This window comes from Vicugna pacos, chromosome 10 (genome assembly GCF_048564905.1).
Source record: "Vicugna pacos chromosome 10, VicPac4, whole genome shotgun sequence".
NCBI classification, from domain to species: domain Eukaryota; kingdom Metazoa; phylum Chordata; class Mammalia; order Artiodactyla; family Camelidae; genus Vicugna; species Vicugna pacos.
The window spans coordinates 44,367,305-44,387,885 of NC_132996.1; the positions used below are offsets into that span (position 1 = coordinate 44,367,305).

A 20,581-nucleotide genomic window follows, 5' to 3' on the forward strand; every position below is an offset into this window, starting at 1 on the left:
ACAACATGTTCAAGATTCTACTCTATTTGATGATGCTTTCAGCATTAGATGATGATTTAGTAATTTTAACACCATCGTAACATAGTCCCCCACTTTGTAAACTCTACCACCTTACATGGTTAGAAACACAATAAGAAACTGAATCATAGTTACAGTTGGTTCAGTGGAAGACTCAAAGACATTCACTTATGCTTGGAAAATTATCATATTTGAAAAACATGAGTAGGTTTTATTTGTTAAAGAGGATTTTCATATCAACACAGTTTACTAGGATATAATCATCCCACAAGGATCTCATAGCTTATAATGTATTATGGTCAGCTACTTTTGTTTTATTTTTGCGTGTTCATTTTTTAAAAATATTATGTGTTTAGAGCAATTCTAGGTTCACAGCAAAATTGAGCAGAAAGTTCAGAGGGTTCCCATATAGCCCCTGTCGCCATATACAGCCTCTCCTACTATCAACATATTCTGCTAGAGTGGTGAATTTGTTGTAATAGATGAAACTGCATTGACACATCATTGTCACCCAAAGTCTCTAGTTTAGATTAGGGTGCATTCTTGGTGTTGTGCATGCTGTGGGTTTTGACAAATATATGACATGAATCCATCATTACAGTATCATCTAGAATAGTTTCACTGACTTAATCTGCAGCTTAAGAAGCCCTTCAGGTGATTCTTGTGCACATTAAAGTTTGGCAAGCATTGCATTACAGGATAGAATTTTTAAAGCTATATTGAAGAAATAGGTAAGAAATTAAGACTATTAAATCCCACATTTAAACTGAAACTGTGCTTGATTTATGTTACTCTTTTCTTTTGCTTTTTATTGACGTATAGTTGATTTACAAGATTATATTAGTTTCATAGGTATACAACATAGTGATGCAATATTTTTAGAGATTATACTCCATTTAAAGTTCCTGCAAAACAATGGCTATATATTTCCCCGTGTTGTACAATATGTCCTTGCTGCTTATTTATTTTACACATAGTTGTTTGTATCTCTTAATCCCATACGCTTAACTGTCCCTCACCTCTTTCCCCTCCCTGTTAGTAACAACTAGTTTGTTTTCTATGTCTGAATGTTTCAGTTTTTGTTTATGCTTCAGTTTTTTTATTTAGATTTATTTGTTTTATTTTTTAGATTCCATATATAAGTAATAACAGAGTATTTGTCTTTCTCTGTCTGACTTATTTCACTAAGCATAATACCCTCTAGGTCCATCCACCTTCTTGCAAATGGTAGAATTTCACTATTTTTTATGGCTGAGTAATATTTTACTATATATATATGACATCTTTTTTATCAATTCTGTTGATGGACACTTAGTTTTCTTCCATATCTTTGCTATTGAAGTAATGCTGGTATGAACATTGGGATGCATGCTTTTTTTTTGCATTAGTAGTATAATACTTTTGTTTCAGACTTACTTTTTTTTTTTAATGCCTAACAGTTTTTTTAGTATTCCATTTCATGGATGTACCACAATTTGCTTACTATTCACCAGTTAATGGACATCTGGATTATTTCCAGCTTCTGATTATTATGAATAATGATACTATAAACATTTATGTATATGTTATAATTTCTCCTAGGTAAATACCTAGAAAGAATTGATGTATAATATATCTTTGTAATAAAGTACCAAATGTTTCCCAAAATGACTATACCATTTTGTATTCCCACTCAACTATTTTTTCAACTATCATTCTTCATGTGACTATAAATCTATTTGTATGTGTTCTTTTTATCCTGTTGAAGAATCAGAACGTATCATCTCAGATGTAGAAAGACAAATAGCTGGGGTCCTTATGTTAGAGTGTTTGAAATTGGGTGTGCTCTGGAAAGATGGGAATGCTTGGTCAGCATCTGGGGCTCACCAGAGCATATTCCAAATGGTAGACAAACATGTCTGCTGGGAGAGATTCCTTTGCTATGAACACTTGCATGTTTGTAATAGGCCTCTTAAAAAGTGCTTTCCTTTGAAGGGCAAACACTCTTCACCTCAACATCTTAGGATTCTAGCTACTTCCCTCACCTTCTGTCACATTTGCTTGCTATCTTCCCTTTGTACGTATCTCAAATCTAAATAGTTGTCATTTTAAACTTACGTATATTTCATCTCAAAAAGTTATGTAATTGAAAATAAGCAGTGAAAACTGAGGTATATACATATGCATAGACATATTTAGCATTTAAAGTTGAATTGTTGGATATGCCTGGGTGGCTCAGATTCTTTGTGTGTTTGTTGGGAGGGAGGCGAGAGGAGGCTTCAAATACTACCTTTTAAACAATATGCCTCCTTTAAACAGGTTTTGGTGTTCTCTTCTTGCCTAGAATAGCTGGAAGTCTGACTCCCAAAGCAGAGATTAAGCTTTTCTGTTTCACTTCCAAATAATTGAGCTCTTTTTTGTTTGGCAGCAAAATTCATTCTTGTGCAGTTTAAAAGAATTTTAATTTTCAAGTTTGAGAGTATAAATGAAATTAAGTCACTAATCCATGTTTTTGTTCTTACAGTCAAAAAAAATCCAAGCCCAGCTGAAGGAGCTTCGTTATGGGAAGAAGGATTTATTATTTAAGGTGAGCATCTTTCTCCCTTCCCGTTCTAACTGGCTAGCTCAATACCTAAATTATCTAAAATATAATTTAGCTTACATTTAATTTCCAGATTTTCACAGGAATTAGAGTTGTATTTGACTGAATTGAAGGTGCCTTCATTTTATTCCCTACTTAATTAATGAAGATAAATACAGATATGATTTCCTGGGTACATTCTTAATCAAAGGCAGGCATCATTCCGAAGTTTTTAAAGTCCCTTTGTAAGCTTCAGCTAGTTTAATTCAACATTGAGAAATACTGTCTTTTAGAATATTTATATTAAGGAGAACATATATTGAGCAAGTTTCCACGGATGACGTCCACTGGAGACCTATGTTCTTACATAAATCTTTTTATGATAGTCTTTATATTTAATCATGGTTGATTGATTTTGGTTATTGAACTTTCCTTTATGAGACTAACAAGTCAAGTCCTATATACAGGTAAGACACCCATCACAAACTATGGTTGTGGTTGACTGACTAAGGGCCTCCCAAATATGTACGCTTGCTAACCCGTGGAACCTGTGAAGGTTATAGTTTATGGCAAAGGAGACTTTGTGGGTGTGATTAAGTTAAGAATCCTGAGATAGAAAGATTATCCCAAGTTATCTGAGTGGATCCTAAGTGTAATTACACACGTTTTTTTGTAAGAGTGAGACAAAAAGGCCTAAAGAAGAAGAAGACTATGTGACCACAGAAGTAGAGGAGAAAAGACAACATAAAGGGTTTTCCCCCTGTAGTCTCCAGAAAAAACACAGCCCTGCCAATACTTTGATTTTGTATCATAAAATTTATTTCTTACATTGACTTTGTGCCATAAAATTTATTTCTTACTTCTGACTTTCAGAACTGTAAGAGAATAAATTATATTGTTTTAAGCCACTTAGTAGGTGGTAGTTTGTTATAGTAGCAAGAAGAAACTAATAGATACTCTTTGTTGTCTCCGTTGAGTGGCAGAGATAGAGGCAGGTGGCTCTGATGGTGCTTGTGGTACATCTGCATTCCCAAAGTAGCAGAGTGATAGAGTATTAGCCTCTTAGTGGTAGGAATAATAATTTGTTTTATGAGTAAGTGCAGATTACTTCCTGTGTAATATCTATTTTTTAAATGTTTTTATTACAATTATCATCCCAATCTGTGGATATCAGGTTTAAATTAAAGATAATCCTTCACTTTATTTAATGGTTGGAAAATCCTTTCATTTTTTTTTTCCAGTGAAAACAGTGAGAAATGACTTCTCACTCTTCTTTGATATGTTTACTTTTGGTTTAGTGTCGTGGGAAGCTGTTCCTATTATGTAAACCAGTATTTATTAAATTCTCATTCCATACAAGTCGTGAATCTGGGCACATCTTGCCATTTAGTTTTTCATAAATATGCTTCCTGCCATTCCTTTGAACTCACTTATAACAAGATATTCCCCAGGACACTAAGAACACTGTGAATTAATTCTCATTAATGCTTACTGACTGTCAGTACTCTGCTTATCATATGTGACAAATAAATATGATAAAAGTATACAATCCCAGGCACTTGCCTGTCTACCTTTAATCTTTCATACTGAGACTCTTGAGCTTGGACTATCAACTTTTACATTCAACTTAGCCTTAGCTTTTTGCAGTCATCAACAACAAATCATTGAAATTGGGGGGAAAAAGTGTTTCTGTGTGATATGGTTGCATTTGCAATGAAACGTATACTTCCTCTGAATTAGTTTAATTTAATAAGATCAGGAATATAATAAACCAGTGCCAAGCTTCCTAAAGCTGATAAGTTTTAGGTATTAGGCTGGGAGACTTATGCAAAAATACATGATCATATGAGGCTTTCTAAATTTTTTGAATTTCATCTCTCAAATTGAAGAGTTATAGAAAGAAAAATTGGGAGAAAAGAATGAGGAGATCCAATAATTTTCAATGATTTACTTCTTTGTAATATGACAGTTGTTAAATATAGATTACTAATTTATCAACTTTCGGAAATTATCAGATCATAATTTGTTGAAAATCTGTGTTTCTTGAAAAAATGAGACATTATTTCTAAGCCTTGTTATTTATTTCACTTTGAGAGGAGCACTTATATATGAAATCAAGTGTGTTGTGTATGAATAGACTATGAATTTGCATAAATTAGGATGCTGTAAGCATATGCTTTCTGCAAAACACTGTTTAACAGCTAGATTTTTACTAACTCAAATAACAAGAGGTCTAGAGGCATGACAATTTTAGTAGCTAAATTAAATTATTCATTAGCTAAATAATGTCAACAAGGACCCAGAGTTTTTTTTATTTGTATTTTATACTTTTTCATATCATGACCCTCAATTTACTGATTTGTTCTAAGCTTTAATTCCTCACTGTACCAGTATAGTGTCTAAAGATCTATATGACTGTGTATAAAGTTGAAGAGAGAATGTTTCAAGGAGAGATGCTTGTCCTTGAGCATCATCATTTTTGTAAAGGAAGAACTTTTTTTTGGAGGTTCCACCAAGATATGATAGAAGAATATTTTTTTAAGAAATCTCCCCAAACTTGGGCATGTATCCATGCAAAAGCAAGACTTTAGTGTTTTCAGCTTCTACTATGAAAGATTGCTTCTTTTAGAAGTAAAGTAAAAGAAAGCTAATTTTTAGTAGGGAGGCAACCAACAATTTCTGCTATAATATATTCATCTGCTCATCTTGATGGCAGCAAACTCATTTTATTTGCTTACTTTTATGTCGACAGCGCACATTTTAGGTCTTATATAAACATACGTTAAATAAATAAATGGATAAATACATACACACATACATAAATAGATGTGTTAGGGCAGTAGGTAGTAGAAACCAGCAATGCCTGTAACTCTAAAGGGTTTGTGATCACAGGAATCTAGCGATGCACCTATTACAATAAGTCTATGAAATCTCTTTGGTAATAACTTGCTGAATCTTAAAATAAGTAATATAATATTTTATTTCCCTGAGAGTAATTTCCTGAGAATTGGTTCAATTTTGGGGTTGATGGTTTTTAGTAAAGATAATCTTCGAAGGAGCAATGCCTGCTGCTGAAGCACATGAATTGTATCTGAAAAATAATGGCATGTGCTGACAGTTGCAAGACATGCTGATAAATTCAGGGTTCGAATTAGTATTTGAGAGCTGGCTTTTGATTGGGGAAGGCTGCCAGCAGCGGTAAACATTCTCTACTAAAGAAAGAAGTGAGGCCCTGAGGACTGTTATTTGCCCAGGACCTGAGTTACTTTTTATCCTCCTCGATTCAGTTTGGAGTTGATATTCTCTAGCATACTTACTCTCCATTTTGCTGCTGTATTTTACTTTTATGTATACTTATGTTTTTAATTTCAAAACTATTAGTTTCTCATTATAGAAAATTTTCAAGTCATGTCTAAAAGTATAAAGCCAAAAAAAAAAAAGACTTAAAATCTCATCACTTGGAACACACCCAATATTTTGAAATATTTCATATTTCTGTTTAGTTCTTTTTATACTAGCCATTATCTGCTTTGTGATTAACATATATGTTAATATAGGTTATATATTATACATATGCTGCTTTTTTACATAATTTCAAAATATAAAAGTATCCTTTAATTATCCTTTCTTCATAAAAAATTTAAATGCATTTCTATGATTTGTGTGCCAAAAATGACTTTTTTCCTCATATGTGTGTGTATTATGATTTCAGTTTATACTTTGATGAAAAATATGTTCTTATTTTAAATTGAGGTATAGTTTTTATTGAACGTGTAGCTAAATATAAAGTAATTCACTAAAATTATTTTTAAAATTTAGTATTATTGATATCGAATACACATTAGTTTTGGAGTTTGGATTTTTTTAACTTAAATGATGAATAATTGAGAAATACAATAATATATATTTAAAGTATACAATATGATAATTTGATATGCATATATATTGTAGAATGATTACCAAGATCAGAATAATTAACACATCCATCATCTCACGTAGTTAACTCTTTATTTGTGTATGTGTAATGAGAATGATTTAGATCTACTCTCAGCAACTTAGAATGATACAATACCCCATTATAACTATAGTCACCATACTATACATTTGATCTTCAGAACTTTTTCTTCTTATAAGTGCAAATTTGCATACTTTGACATCCATTTCCCCTTTTCCCTCTTCTCTGCACCTGGCAACCACCATTCAATTTTTTGTTTCTATAAAATCAGCTTTTTTTTTTAATTCCACGTATAAGTGGCATCATCACACAGTATTTTCTTTCTGTGTCTTATCTCACTTAGCCTAATGCCCTCTAAGCCCATCCATGTTGTCACAAATGGCCTGGCTTCAATAGGGAAAGACTTCCCCCCTGAATGTGGCTGTGAGGTGGTCTTATGTTCCCAGGGGAGCACAGCGATGTAGTCTCATGTGGCTCCATCATCAGCCGAGCTCAATGTTAGCACAGACTGCAGGGGCCCTGTGGTGACAGAGTGCAGCAATGGCTTGGGCCCTGGGGGCAAAGTGCAGTAGCAGCACAATCTGGGGTTGACAGGACAAAGTCTCAACTTTGGCAGTCACAGAAGAACAGCAACTTATCCCTGGTGGTCCATTAAAGCTGTGTGTTGGACTGAGAAGGTGGGGCTCAGACCAGCAGCAGAATAGTCCTGGCACTAACAGATCAGAGCCATGACCTGGGACTAGTAGTGGGGCTCAGAGCATCAGCCAGGTGGTCCCCAGAAATGATACGTAAGAGCTGGGAACCGGGAAGAGGGGTAGAGCCCAGGGAAGTGGCAGCTCTGGTCTTATATATCGCAACATACTGACGTATCTCAATCCCAAAGAATGGCGACTGGAGCCTTTTAGGGCATGGCCCACTGCAACAATAGCTCCAGCCCTGGGGGAGAGACTCAGCAGCAGGGATTCTGGGAAGCTCCATTAGCTGGGACCCCGTACTGGTGGAGACCATGGGAAGCCACAGTGGTGAGACTTGCAGGGATTCTCTGCTCTCCTTTTCCCTGTGGGCTGAAGTTCCTCTATGGGGACTCTGCCTGACACGGAGCTACTGAAGACTGGGCGATGGAGTAAGGAGGGTAAAATGCTTCCTACACTTTTCTATATGGCCATCATCAGTTTTTGAGTTCTGCCATGTTTTTGCTCCTTCTTCATTATAGTCCACAGCTTTTCCTGAGATATTTTCATGAGTTTATAGTTTATTTATTTATTTTTTTGGTGGGAGGCAGAGAAATGTTGGGACCTCCTAGCCATTCATCTTGCTGAGGTCAACTCCCTTAATAAAATTATACCAGTTGACTATCCCATCAGTGTAGTTAAGAAAAAAATTGCTGTGTTTAAGTAAGACTTTTTTAGTACTGAGTATTCTCATTAAAGAAGCAAGAACAAATGAGTAGGTAAGTAAGTATATTAGTCTGTTCAGGCTAACATAACAAAATAGAATGAATGGACTGGGTGGCTTAAACAACAAAACTTTATTTTCTCACAGTCTGCAGGCTGGAAGGTCTGAGATCAAGTCTGGCAGAATTTAATTTCTGGTGAGAGCCCTCTTCTTGGTTTGCAGCAATCACCTTTCCACTGTGTCCTCACTTGGAGGAGACCTAGCGAGCTCTCTGATGTCTCGTCTTCCAAAGACCCTAGTCTTACAAATATCAGGGTTCCACCCCCAAAACCTCATTTAACCTTAATTACCTTCCTGTGGGCCCCATCTTCAAGTATAGTCATACAGGTTAGCTTTTCAGTGTACTTGTTTGGTGGGGAGACACAATTCAGTCCATTGCAGTAATTAACTAAATAATACATGCAGAAAAACCACACAAACTTTGTTGTTCGAGAGATTATTAAATGAAAATTACTGTTTTGATTTGCCGTAAAATGATTACTGGGTAGCTTGAACATTCATTTTTCAATGTCAGCCATTTAATTTCATTCACTTAACATTTTTTTTGTTGTTGTCTTGGTCATTTCAAAACAATTTCTACAATGGTCTCCAGTCACCAAAAGTTGAATTTATCAACTTTCCTATTGAGGTAGGAATAAGGGACAGTTTTGAGTTTTGATACCAGATTCTTAAAAGGAGACACTGCTGTAATTAGTTGGAAATTATCTCTGAAATCACTTCTATGTTCCATAGGCTAAGGATTAGATACAGTCTGGGTGGGACGTCTTTTTAATGTATATTTTGTCCATGACAAGTTTCCTAAACGGACTTTCCCTATATGAAGACTTACGTATTTATGCCTTTGCTGAAGGTTCTGTTCACCATGTCATATTGCTAATATTTGGCCTCTTTAAATCATAAGCATAATGTCAGTCTTCATTTAATAGTATTTATAGTATGTATACATTTATAGAAAATAACACATGACATGTTGATAGTAAATATATTCAAAGTATATGTTTCCTTAAAAATTATATTGCTCCCATTGAGATGTGTAATCTTATTTTTTTTTAATGTTGATTTATTTATTTATTTATTTATTTATTTATTTTTAATGGAGGTACTGGGGATTGAACCCAGGACCTCATGCATGCTAAACATGCTCTTTACCACTGAGCTATATACCCTTCCCCCTAAATGTGTGCTCTTGACTCTGTAGAATTAGAAAATCTCTAGTAATACTAACAACTGGTATATATTGAGCACTAATCATGAACTTGTAAGATATTATGCATTGTCTCATTTATCCCTCAAAACAACTTAGGTATGTATGATGTATTGAGGTATAGGATCTGTGTGTGTGTATACATATGTAAGTATATACACACATACTGTAATGTGTGCATGTGTGTTTGTGTGTGTGTAAAATGAGTCCTAAAAAGTTAGTGGTCCGAGGCCATCAATGTAGTAGACGTAGTATATGACTGAGAAAGGACTTAGATCTGTCATATATGTTCATACTCACAGTCAGTGTCTAATCTTCTTCCTTGTCTTTTTTTACCCCTGTCTTTATCTTTCTTTCTCTTACTTCCTGTGGTCTCCCTGGTGACCAGCTCTCTCTTCATTATTTGTCTGCTTCTTCACTCTCTAAATTCCTGACCATCTTCCTAGTGCTTACTAGTTGTAGCACAGATAGAGTATTCCATCTTTCTTTGTCCTCTAGTTCTTACAAACCTCTTTGGCAATGTCTTGACCTTCAGATGGTCACACTTTTTTGGTCCTAGTATCGGTCTCTTTCCCCACATTCCAATCTTCTGAGACATTCTTTTTGGATGCATTCCAGGGGTTTCATGAAAAGACCATGACATATTAGATCTCCACTGAGGGAGAGATGCTGGTTTTGTGACTAGTTCTGTTATTTATTGAATAAAAGCAACTTAATAAAACCCTGTGTCATTCAGTGTTTGAAATACAATAGTGGATTAACTGAATTACTGCCTACATGGAGTTTATAGTCTAGCAATAAAAATAATGCCTTAATTATTTTTAGCATTTTATACTTTACCTAGTGCCGTGATGTACATTATTTCATTTGATCCTCACTACAATCTCTATGAGACAGAAAGGAGAAGTTGTAGGATCCATTTTACCATGAGGGTATTGAGGCCTTGAGAAGTTCGATAATTACTCAAGGCCACCAAAATATTTATTTTCAAAGTTAATTTATTAGCAGATTGAAATCATAACTATTTTATTTATTTTAAATTGAAGTGACTTGTTAGAGTTTCTTGGCTCAGTATTTTTGACGGAATTTATAGTTATTCCTTTGATAACAATTCCCATAGCACATGTATATACCATGGTATCAAGATTCTGACAATTATTCTGGCATATTTGGTGACAGAACAGATGCACTCATTCCTTCTGAAACTCAGACATCAGAATGGCATGTGTTCTTACTGCTACTTTCTCTAGAAACCAGATGTGTTCAACTGGTGTCTGCTTCTGAAAACAGGGGCATTGCCACATGAATTCCCCCAAGTATGGATACCAACAAGTGTCAGATTATTTTCTGATGATTTGAGTCTTCTATAAGGGAATTCTATGAAGCAGTTGCCCCTGAATTTTTAAACCCTTGTGTAATTTAACATAATTTTTGTGCATCTGTCTTTCATCAGTTTACATTTATCTCATCCACATATTAAACCATTTTTAATAGGCAAAAGCATTTTCAGTGCCACTCATTTGTTATGTGTCAGTTTATCGCCAGTTAAATGAGTTTTGGCCCTAAAATGTAGGCACCTTGCAGAAGAGGTTAGAGGGTTTACTGATTTCATTTCCTTACATGATTTAACAAAGTTTAATTTTCAAAACACATTCATTTGTGCCTCAAAATAATTCTGTGAGTCAGTCAGGGCAGGTAATGTTGTCACCTTATCATGTATCAGAAAAACAAGTCCTAGAGGTTAAAAACTTGTGTGAAATCATAGAACTAGTAAGTGACAGTTTTATTCTGATGTAAGTCTTTTGACTCCACTGCATCACATTTTTCACGGTTTTATTTCTACTTTGTATCTGAGGGGAATTTATAGATTATACTTTTCAGAAACATTACCTAATGTACTCAAAGACTGAAAAAGGAAACATGCATAGCTGGAAATAAATAAAACTTGGTGACATAAAAAATAATGTCACATAAAAATGTAAATAAATGTTGCCTGGTGGAGGTACCAGCTGAACCCACCCTGTAGAAAAGAAGAGTCTAAACAGTATACTCTTGCTCTATAGACATAACCCATTTTGTATTTATTAGAAAATTTATTTCAGCATTCTTTTTTTGTTTGTATGTATTTTTATTGAAGTACAGTCAGTTTACAATGTTGTGTCAATTTCTGGTGTTATTTCAGCATTCTTGATTGCCTACATACGTACTTATTCATCAGATTCTCCTCTGAGCTGATTATAATATCTTACTGGCTTCCTCATTAATGAATGAATTAAATAAATGGACATGTTTTCATTTAAAAAAAATAATGTCTGTTGTTAGCTAGTATCCAATGCATTTGCTTAAAAACATAAGCATCTTCTATACAAAATTAAGATATTTTCAGTTTACAATTAGCAATTGTTTGGAACAGAAGTCTCTTGTTATCTACCCTACAAGTTTTTAAAACTACAGCATAGAAGTACCTTCTGTGGTAAGAAATAGGAGAAATTTAATTGACCTTGTCCAAATCAACCCAACTTTTCAGGCTTCCTCCTCCCATTTTTCAAAGCTCAAAAACCAACTCGCCTCACCCATTTTCTTATTATTGGTGTATATTTGCGGGTTGTTAAAGGACACAGATATCTCTTATCATAAGTCATAGCAAATTTAAACTTATTAAACATTAATTTTTCTCCAGAACTGTATTCCCAATACTGAAATCACTAACAGTACAGGATTTTTTAAGCAACCAAGCCCAGAGCTTTAAAGGGACTTATCTATGGCTGACTACACAACTTCAATCTAAGCTTCCTGATCTCATGTTCATTCCTTTGTTCAAAATTGTTGACTGAGCACACATTATCTGTTAGGCACTGAGCAAAGTGGTTTTCCTTCCATTTGACCCTTCGTACTTTAGCAAGGGGTTTGAAGTCAGTGGATGAATTTCAGAAAGATGTTGATGCCTCATAATTTTTCCATAATTTTTATAGGTTTGCATATGGCATTTTTCTTGGAGAGGAGCTTGTATAGTTTATCAGATTTTCGAATGTTCTGTACATACCCAAAATTTTCACAGTTTAAGAACCATTGCTCTACAAATTAGCCCTCACCTTCTATCATTCTAAGTACTTTCAGACAGTGGTAAGCAGAGCTTTCTCTGGCTGTTATGAGAATGCTATGCTTGTTCCAAGTTTCTCTTTTTCTTTCTTACTCTTTTCACTTACTAGAAAACTGAGGTATATTAGAAAACTGTCAGGCTGATGATTATGTTAGAAATTATTTTCAGAAAATCTTCCTAACTTCAAATAATGTTTTTAAAAATTTTATCTTCTTAACCAAATTTTATCATTAATTCAAGATTTGGGGGAAAAAAGAAAGTTGTGACCTGTCACACAAGAAAATAAAACATGTTAAGTAGTTTAAGCCAGGTATTGTAAAGACATTTTAAAAAGTGAATACCTTTGTGTGTTCCATCCCACGCCCTGTGACTGCCCATTCTATACCTTGCTAATGGGTCGTGGGACTCTTTTCCACTGAGCTTGAAATCTAGTCTTGAAGTCATTCTCATTCTAAGAGTTGAATGCTCCTAAGTTAGTACCTATTTGCCATCCCTGAAGAGTGCTAAATATTTCGCCTGAACAGTCTTCTGTCCAGAGAGCTACTCTGCAGTAATTGCTCACCACTGTTTTACCTTTGTAGCAAATGATAACTGTTACATATTTGCAAAGATTTTGTAGAGAAATGACCTGAAGGCTAAGGAATGTTAAGGAATAAGGATGCATAAGTGAGAATCTTTGTGCAGAAAATCAGATTGAAGCCAATTAAGTTTAGACCAGCCCTAGAACATTTCTCCATGGGGCGGAGAGGCTGAGATGAGCCTTGGATTGTCGAACTTTCCTACCTCTTCTTTTCCTATCCATCATACTGCATGTGTGTCTTGGCTTAGCAAGCTGTCCTCCCTCTGAGAAGGGCCCACAGTATAAGGTTCAACTGACTTCACACAGGTCCTTGCTTGCAGCATATCTAGAGCAGTGGGGCCATCGTGAGACCTTTGGGGAAAATCACTCTTTTTGTGGGACTTGCCTGGAATACTGCTATTTCTGTTCTAGGCATAACAGCCACCGATTGATGCACTGATTTCTTTTGATCCTAAATGACTCTTTTTTTTTAGTGCATTAAAATAGTCATTTTTTGGATTTTTTTTTCTTTTTCCAGTGAGAGACATCTGTTTCTTCTAAGCACACTGAAAGTTCGACACATGCTTCTGATCAGAAGTTGTCTTAGGTTCTAAAATTATAGAGTAGAAATTATGGCCTTCTGTAGAGTCAAATTTGGGCACCAGAAGTATCTATCACTCAGGGACATGTGTCATCATCAGATAGCTTCTCATCTCTAATTACAATATGAAATAATTAAACTAGCATCTCTGTTTTAAACATAATTCTTTATTTTGAATATAAAAGAAAAAGCAGTAGAGAAAACACACAGCAAATTCACTCATTATAATTTTTTTTAAATGCCTTGTTTCCTCTATCTTTTATCTTGATGGCGATGCCAACTGTGATTTCAGAAAACAGCAGCAAGTTACTGTCCTCGTTTGAGTGCTGCTTCTTTTGGTAACACATTTTGATGTTCTCCTTTGTCATGGCAGGAGACATTTCAGAAGCATATTTCTGAATTTACTTGACTTATTTCATTTCATTGCTGTTAACTCAGTAACTAGGATGTTTGTTAACCATGTAATAAAACAGAAGCCAATTATTTCCGAAGGTAATTGCATGGAAAGCTGCTACAACAGATCCAATACAGTGGAACTTTAAAAAGGAGAGTTCTCCACAAGTTTCATAGTTTATGAAAAGAAATGTCCAGCTTATGAAGGCAAGAGCAGAACCCCTAAGTACTTCTCACCAGGAATCTTTCCCCAGGGCAACACTCCCACTTCAGTCATTGTCCCTGATATATCTCTGCAGAAAGATTTCTTCTTGCCTAACATTGTCATTTGGACTTAACGAACCCGCTTTGAGAAACAAGTCAGATCAACTTGTTACATAAGTTGTCAACAACATAGATGCTTCACATTAAAAGGGTCCTAGAACACCTTCGATGCTAGTGTCTTGCACAAAATTGGCTAATCTCCCTGACAGCATTGCCTCTGAGTGTAAATGTTCAGTGATTAAGGTTCATAACATTCCAAAGTAGGTTTTTTCCCTTCTTAAAAAATTCTGATTGTTGAAGAACCCCTTCTGATCCTTGGTTATAGTTGATTATTTTTATATACACCTATCTGATTCCCACAGAGATGCCAAACTCATTCTATAAAGTAATGTGCTTTTCCCCACAGGCTCTTTTGGTTCCTTCTTTATTCTTCATCTCTATTTGCCTTTTCTATTCTATATGCCCACATAACGCTTAGACCCCTTCAAAAGGAGAATTGAACCACGTGATGTAATTGCTTTTCAGTCCCAGGAGTATTTGGGGTATCTTAGCCAAAGGTAGAACTCGGTTTACTGCTAATGCTGAAATACACTGGGAAGGCAAAGTGGGGTGTGTTATTTGAGTAGGCAATGAAAATCATTTCAGTGGTTTTCAGTGAATTCATGCTACTGAGCCAGAAACCAAAATTTAGTCACCAGCACACATTTTTCACTGTTTTTCCCAATTACATAATCTCTTTTTTAATTGAGGTATAATTGCCAAATGACATTATATTAGTTTCAGGTGTACAACATAATGATTTGGTACTTGCATATATTGAACAATGATCACCAAGTCTAGTTAACATCCATCACCATACATAGTTACAATTTTGTATGCGTATAAGATCTTTTAAGATCTACTCTCAACAACTTTCAAATATGCAATACAGTATAACTATAATCACCATGCTGTGCATTACATCCCCATGACTTATTTATTTTATAATTGAGGGTTTGTACCATTTGTCCTCCTTTACCTATTTCATCTACCTTTCACCCCGTCTCTGGCAACCACCAGTAATCTTTTGTCGAAGTCACAACTAGCCTATCCTCTCATCCTGTCCTCTAAAAATAGAAGGATGAAAATTCCCCAACTCTGAGAGAATCTGTATGGAATATATTATATGATGTGCAGAAACTCTGTGATCACACTTTGGGTAAAATCTTTTTGCTTAAGCAGCACTTCTTGGAGCAAGTCAGATAGAACATGGAGCACAATTAAGAAGCACTTACTGTGGGGCCTGACGGTACTTTGCATGCTGCAAGATAGAGAAAAGCACTTCTAAGAAAGACTATTTTACAAATTTCACTGATCTGTATATGAAAAGTCTTACTTGTATCAACGCTGAGCATCATCTACTGAATGTTTTGTCTGCTTCTTTTTCCTTAGCAAGTGTAGCTTGATGTGGCAAAAAGAATGTGTGTTTGCTGTCAGGGGATCTGGGTTCTTAATTATCTCTTTCCCTTACCTGGAAACTGAGATTAAATAATCACTTAGCTTTGTTGGGTATCAATTTCTAGTTAGCAAACTATGGATAAGATAAATACACACACTTCAAAGTTATTTAACAGGGTCAAATGAGATTATATATTCAAATGAATTCTACAAAATATTTTGTACACATTCCATTATCAGTGAATTTTTGTTTTAGTTTTTCCAGAGGGAAGTGTATTCTCAAGATATTATTATTAGGTCACTTTTTCAGACTAAACAACTGTTCTTCTTAATCTCATTCAAAAAAGGTGTCACATCTTTTCAACTCAGACCTTCATAGTTTTCAGTCTCTGGGATGTATAAAACTGTATTCCAGACCCTTTTTTTCTCCTTTAAAATAGAGTTGCCTTGGAAACCAGGGGAAAAGTTCATTTCCTTCATTCTAGGCAAATGTATTCTTTTTATTTATAAACAAAGGCAATATGATCTTCAGAACATTCTAGAGAGAAAACAGCCCATGTTGTTTAGTATTTATATAGCAATCAAGGACTAAAGGCATAATAGCTTCTCAGAAATGAAATTGTTGGGATATCTATTTTTTTTTCAAATAAAGTTTTTACATGAGTCTCTTTATTAAAGAAATGGATATGGAGACCAAGAACTCGATGCAATTTCTTAACATAATTGCAGCTGACCATTGTCTGGGGTCAGACATGAAAGAGTACATTCTCTTTTCCAATTGCCTTTAACATATTGTTTGCAGGAAAAATAAATGGAAGTTATCTCCAATCTAATCTAGTTAGTTGTGTAGAAAGCCTTTGCTATAATAATTTGGTACCATGCTTTGTGTCATCTTGGAAAAATTTGATATGCTGATATACTAATAATTTATCCATTAAAATCTATAAAATCTTCTGAAATAATAGTATTGAAAATAGCCCTCTGGATTTTCTTTTAGTTTCTCAAGTTAAGCGGAAACCATGTTAACTCAGTATTACAGCATCCCCCCCTTCCTTCATGTGTTGAATTTGTTTTTACTTTAGATGCATGGTGGGTAATAGTGATCCCATATATAATATCTGCACTCATTTGAACCCTTTTAATTGCATACTGCTTGATTTTTAATGTTATCTTAGTCTGTAAGTGTTTGGTAGCCATCAAGCACAGTCTTATAGACTGCCTATTCAGTTATGGCTATTTTAATAATAATAACTAGCTTTACTGAATGTGGATTGTCTGTTGGTGTTTCATAAATTTTAATGTGTAAAGGGATCACTTGGACATCCTGTTAAAAGGATATTCTGATTCAGTAGGTCTGGAATAGGACTTGAGATTCTGCATTTCGAACAAGACCCTAGGCAGCGCTGACTGTAATGGTCTAAAAGCCACACTTTAAATAATAAGGCCTTAGGGCATTTAATTACAAGGCCCTAGGGCATTTGATTAAGCTGATGTGAAAGGGTTTTGCTTTTCTTTTTCTTAATTTAAAAATTCTATAGACCTTGATGTTGTAGAAAGAACAGGCATTTGAAATTGGGTGATCTGAGTTCCCTCTCAGACTTTTCACTTAACTTGCCAGTGTTTCTTTTGTATATGGACCTCTGAAAGAGAATATTTGCATTTGTTATTTAACGTCTACCCATCCCCCAACCCTTCTTGCAGTCATCACAGTTGACATTTTGTAGCAGGCATAGGGAAAGCAAAGTTGGATGGCAAGTTACCTAGCACTTAGTAAGGGAGACAGGCTAGTTTACAATTAATTATAATATATAAGTATCATATAAGTATTTTAACTACTAGTCTTGGCAGAGGGCTCAGTGAGGAAGGGTCTAAGATGAATAGACCAATTACTACATTGGGACCAGCTTCATGGAAGAGTGACATTGGGTTAGATCTTGAAGGCATTGCACCAAAGCCTATGCTTGGTAGGTACTCAATGAGTATTTGTGGAAATGAAGGAAAGAAGGAAGGAAGGAAGAAGGGAAGGAAGGAAAGAGTCAAGGAGTAAGTGAGGAATGCTGCCTTTATTGAGAAAGCATTCTAACCAAAGGTAAGGTGATTTGGACATTACTATTTAATAAATTGTCATCAAAACTTGCTGAAATGTATGGTACATGTGGAAAGAGGCAAGAGGAGATTGGGAAGACAAGATGGTGCCAAAGCATGAGGGACCTTGATGGTGAAGTCAACAGTTCTTAAAGAAAAAAGTCAATAATTTTACAAATAGTGCTTGTGTTCGTTGGCGGGATGAAGGTTCACGCTAGTGCTGGCTTGAATTTGGAAATCAGTTTTTCTCTCTGGTTGGTTCTCCTCCCATGGGGCCTGGGCGTGGCTTGTCTTTCCTGCCAGCAAGGCATATGTCAGCAACAACCTGACACCCTGTAGGTGTGTCTTACTGATCAGCAAGCCCGCAGATTCTGGTTCTGTTTTTGTTTTCGTTTTCCTTTTACCAGGTACTAATTTAAATGTCTTTTGACTTTAAAATGAATTATAGAACAAAAAAAGAGATGAAATGAGGCTGATGATATAGAAGCATTCTTCTCAGAATGTAGACCAAAAAAAAAAAAAAACCACATTTCAATCTAATGTTTTCATATTTCTTTTTAATAAGCAATTTAATGAAAATGGAAACTGTATTGCTACTTAATGGGGTATAAAATTTTTCTCATTTAAAATTATCTACAAGGCTGTGAAAAGAGAGGTATAATCAAGTATTCTGGGTAATATGGAAAACAATGGGAGCACTTAGATTGGTCTTACCTATTTTAGGCATTTACTAAGCCTGTATTTTACTCACAACTGGTTTTACTATCTTCATCTCCAATCCACATAAGAGGCAGGATTGTGCAACAATTAAAAGCAGAGATTCTGGATCCAGGCCTCTGTGTTTAATACTGACTGTCAATTTCAGTATGAAATTGAACAAGATAAGTAAGCATGTGTCTTTTTTTTTCTCGCCTGTAAAATGAGATTAATGATAGCTTCTATATGATTACATTTATATTGAGAATCTAATGGATTGATATAAGTAAATTATCAACATGCAGTCATGTCTGGCACATATTAAGTGCACAGTAATTATCTATTATTGTTCAAAAAAAGGGATCATTCTTTTGATCACCCAGTATTATGGGTTCTAGCAGAAGCTTGGCTAGAATCCAGGCTCTTTCTACTCTTAAGTGAGTCACATATCTTCTTCGGGCTATTTTTCCAGCTGCAAAATGGTAATCATTACTGCATTGCAGAAATCTTGGGTGTATAGTGTATGTGGATCAGCAATATAGATTGCCCTCATCTTCGCTTCTAGTTTTTTTTTTCCACTATATGCAGACAAAAATATGAACTTTTTTTTTCCCTCTTTCATGTTGCTTATAGGCAAGCCTGAGAGAAGATTGAGAGGTACTGTTACGTTTAGTTGAGAGAGACATAAATGGAATCCCCAGGGTACCATACTGGGACCAGCATCATGAATTCTCTCATTATACCAAAGGAAATGTGGAAAGTCAGTTTTTTTTCCAGCATCCATATCTGAGGATGCTGTGGCACCCCGAGGTGTTGGCAATCAATGCATTATATTCCCTAATTGCACCAAGCATTTTCTCAAGTATTTTCTCATATCATACATGGGCTTTACTTTTTTATTGCTCATGATGATTTTCCAAAAGACTGGTAAGATTTTCATTCAAAATTTTATACAATAAATTATAATATTTCTTATTTTGAAGTTTTACCTCTTTGGTCTCTCTGTTGAGAGAAAAGTATATTAATTTCAATCTCTAATTGTACAGATATGACAAAGAAAAAAGTCTCTAAATTAGAGTTAATCCACTAGGGCCAAGCAGAAATTAATGAATTCAATGCAAGTTTCTCAAATTAATTCTAAGAGTCAGACACTGTGTTAGATGCAGTTTATGTAGCGGGAAACAATCCAAATGCAATACTTTCTGCAGGGAGTTTATGTTTATTTCAGATAAGTGGAGACTTTAGGTAATGCCTGGCACTCCAAAGAACATCCTTTGTACTGTATGATTTGTTATCTAAACTCCCACATGCCCTATGTCCCTACTAAAAAAGAAAAATTCTCCTTTATTTATTTATGTAAAATTAGTTCTATTAAAGTATAATTTGTATCCAACAAAATTCATCATTTTAATTGGACAATTCATTGCTTTTTGACATATATACTATATATAGTGTAACTGTCAACGTAATCAAGACATACACCTTTGCCATAGTCTCAAAAATAAAAGTTACCTTGGGCTCCTTTACTGTTAGACTCCTTCCCCAACTCCAAGTATATTCTTTCCTAACATGTCATAGAAATAAAAATAGTATAATGCTTTTGAATTTATTAGTGTTGATATATCTATCAATCATTTGTTCCTCTTTAATTTTATTTCACCTCATTTCATTTCCCTAGATGGATACACCACCACTATTTTTCTTCTCCATTTACCAGCTAATTATTACTTTGGTTGTTTCCAGTTTGGGACTATTGTGAACAATGCTGCTATGAACACTCAAACAAAGTTTTTGAGTGCACATATATTTTGATTTTTCATAGGTAAATTTTGGAGTAGGATAGTTAGGTCGTATGGTATGTTTAATTTTATAAGAAACTGCCAGATTGTTTCTAAATTGGATTTTCAACTGTATTCTTACCAGCACAGTGTAAGACATCAATACAATCTACTTTCATGCCAATACTTGGTTTGGTCAGTCTTTTAAATTTTACCCTTTCTAATCATGTATCGTGGTTGAGCATGTGGTTACATTGCATTTCCCTAAGGTTACTGATGTTGAATTTTTTTTCATATGCTTATTTTACATTTATATATCTTCTTTGTTGAAATGTCTATTTAAATGTTGAGCTCTTTTTTAAGTGTTTTATTTTTGTATTGGATTGTTTTTCTAATAACTGAATTGTAATGGTTATTTATATATTCTAGGTATAAGTTCTTTATCAGATACATATTTTGCAAATGGTGGCTTGGCT

The 20,581-nt window shown here is 34.8% G+C and overlaps 1 protein-coding gene across 6 annotated transcripts in view; it reads left to right on the forward strand.

The window, feature by feature from the left end:
• The window catches only part of LUZP2 (leucine zipper protein 2), a 423,019-nt gene that overhangs the window by 336,489 nt on the left and 65,949 nt on the right, over positions 1–20,581 (forward strand). For all 6 annotated transcript variants that reach the window (XM_072969688.1, XM_072969689.1, XM_015252087.3 and 3 more), the window contains one exon: positions 2,522–2,584. In XM_072969688.1, the coding sequence (XP_072825789.1) occupies positions 2,522–2,584 (63 nt within the window). The remainder of the gene's footprint in view (positions 1–2,521; positions 2,585–20,581) is intronic.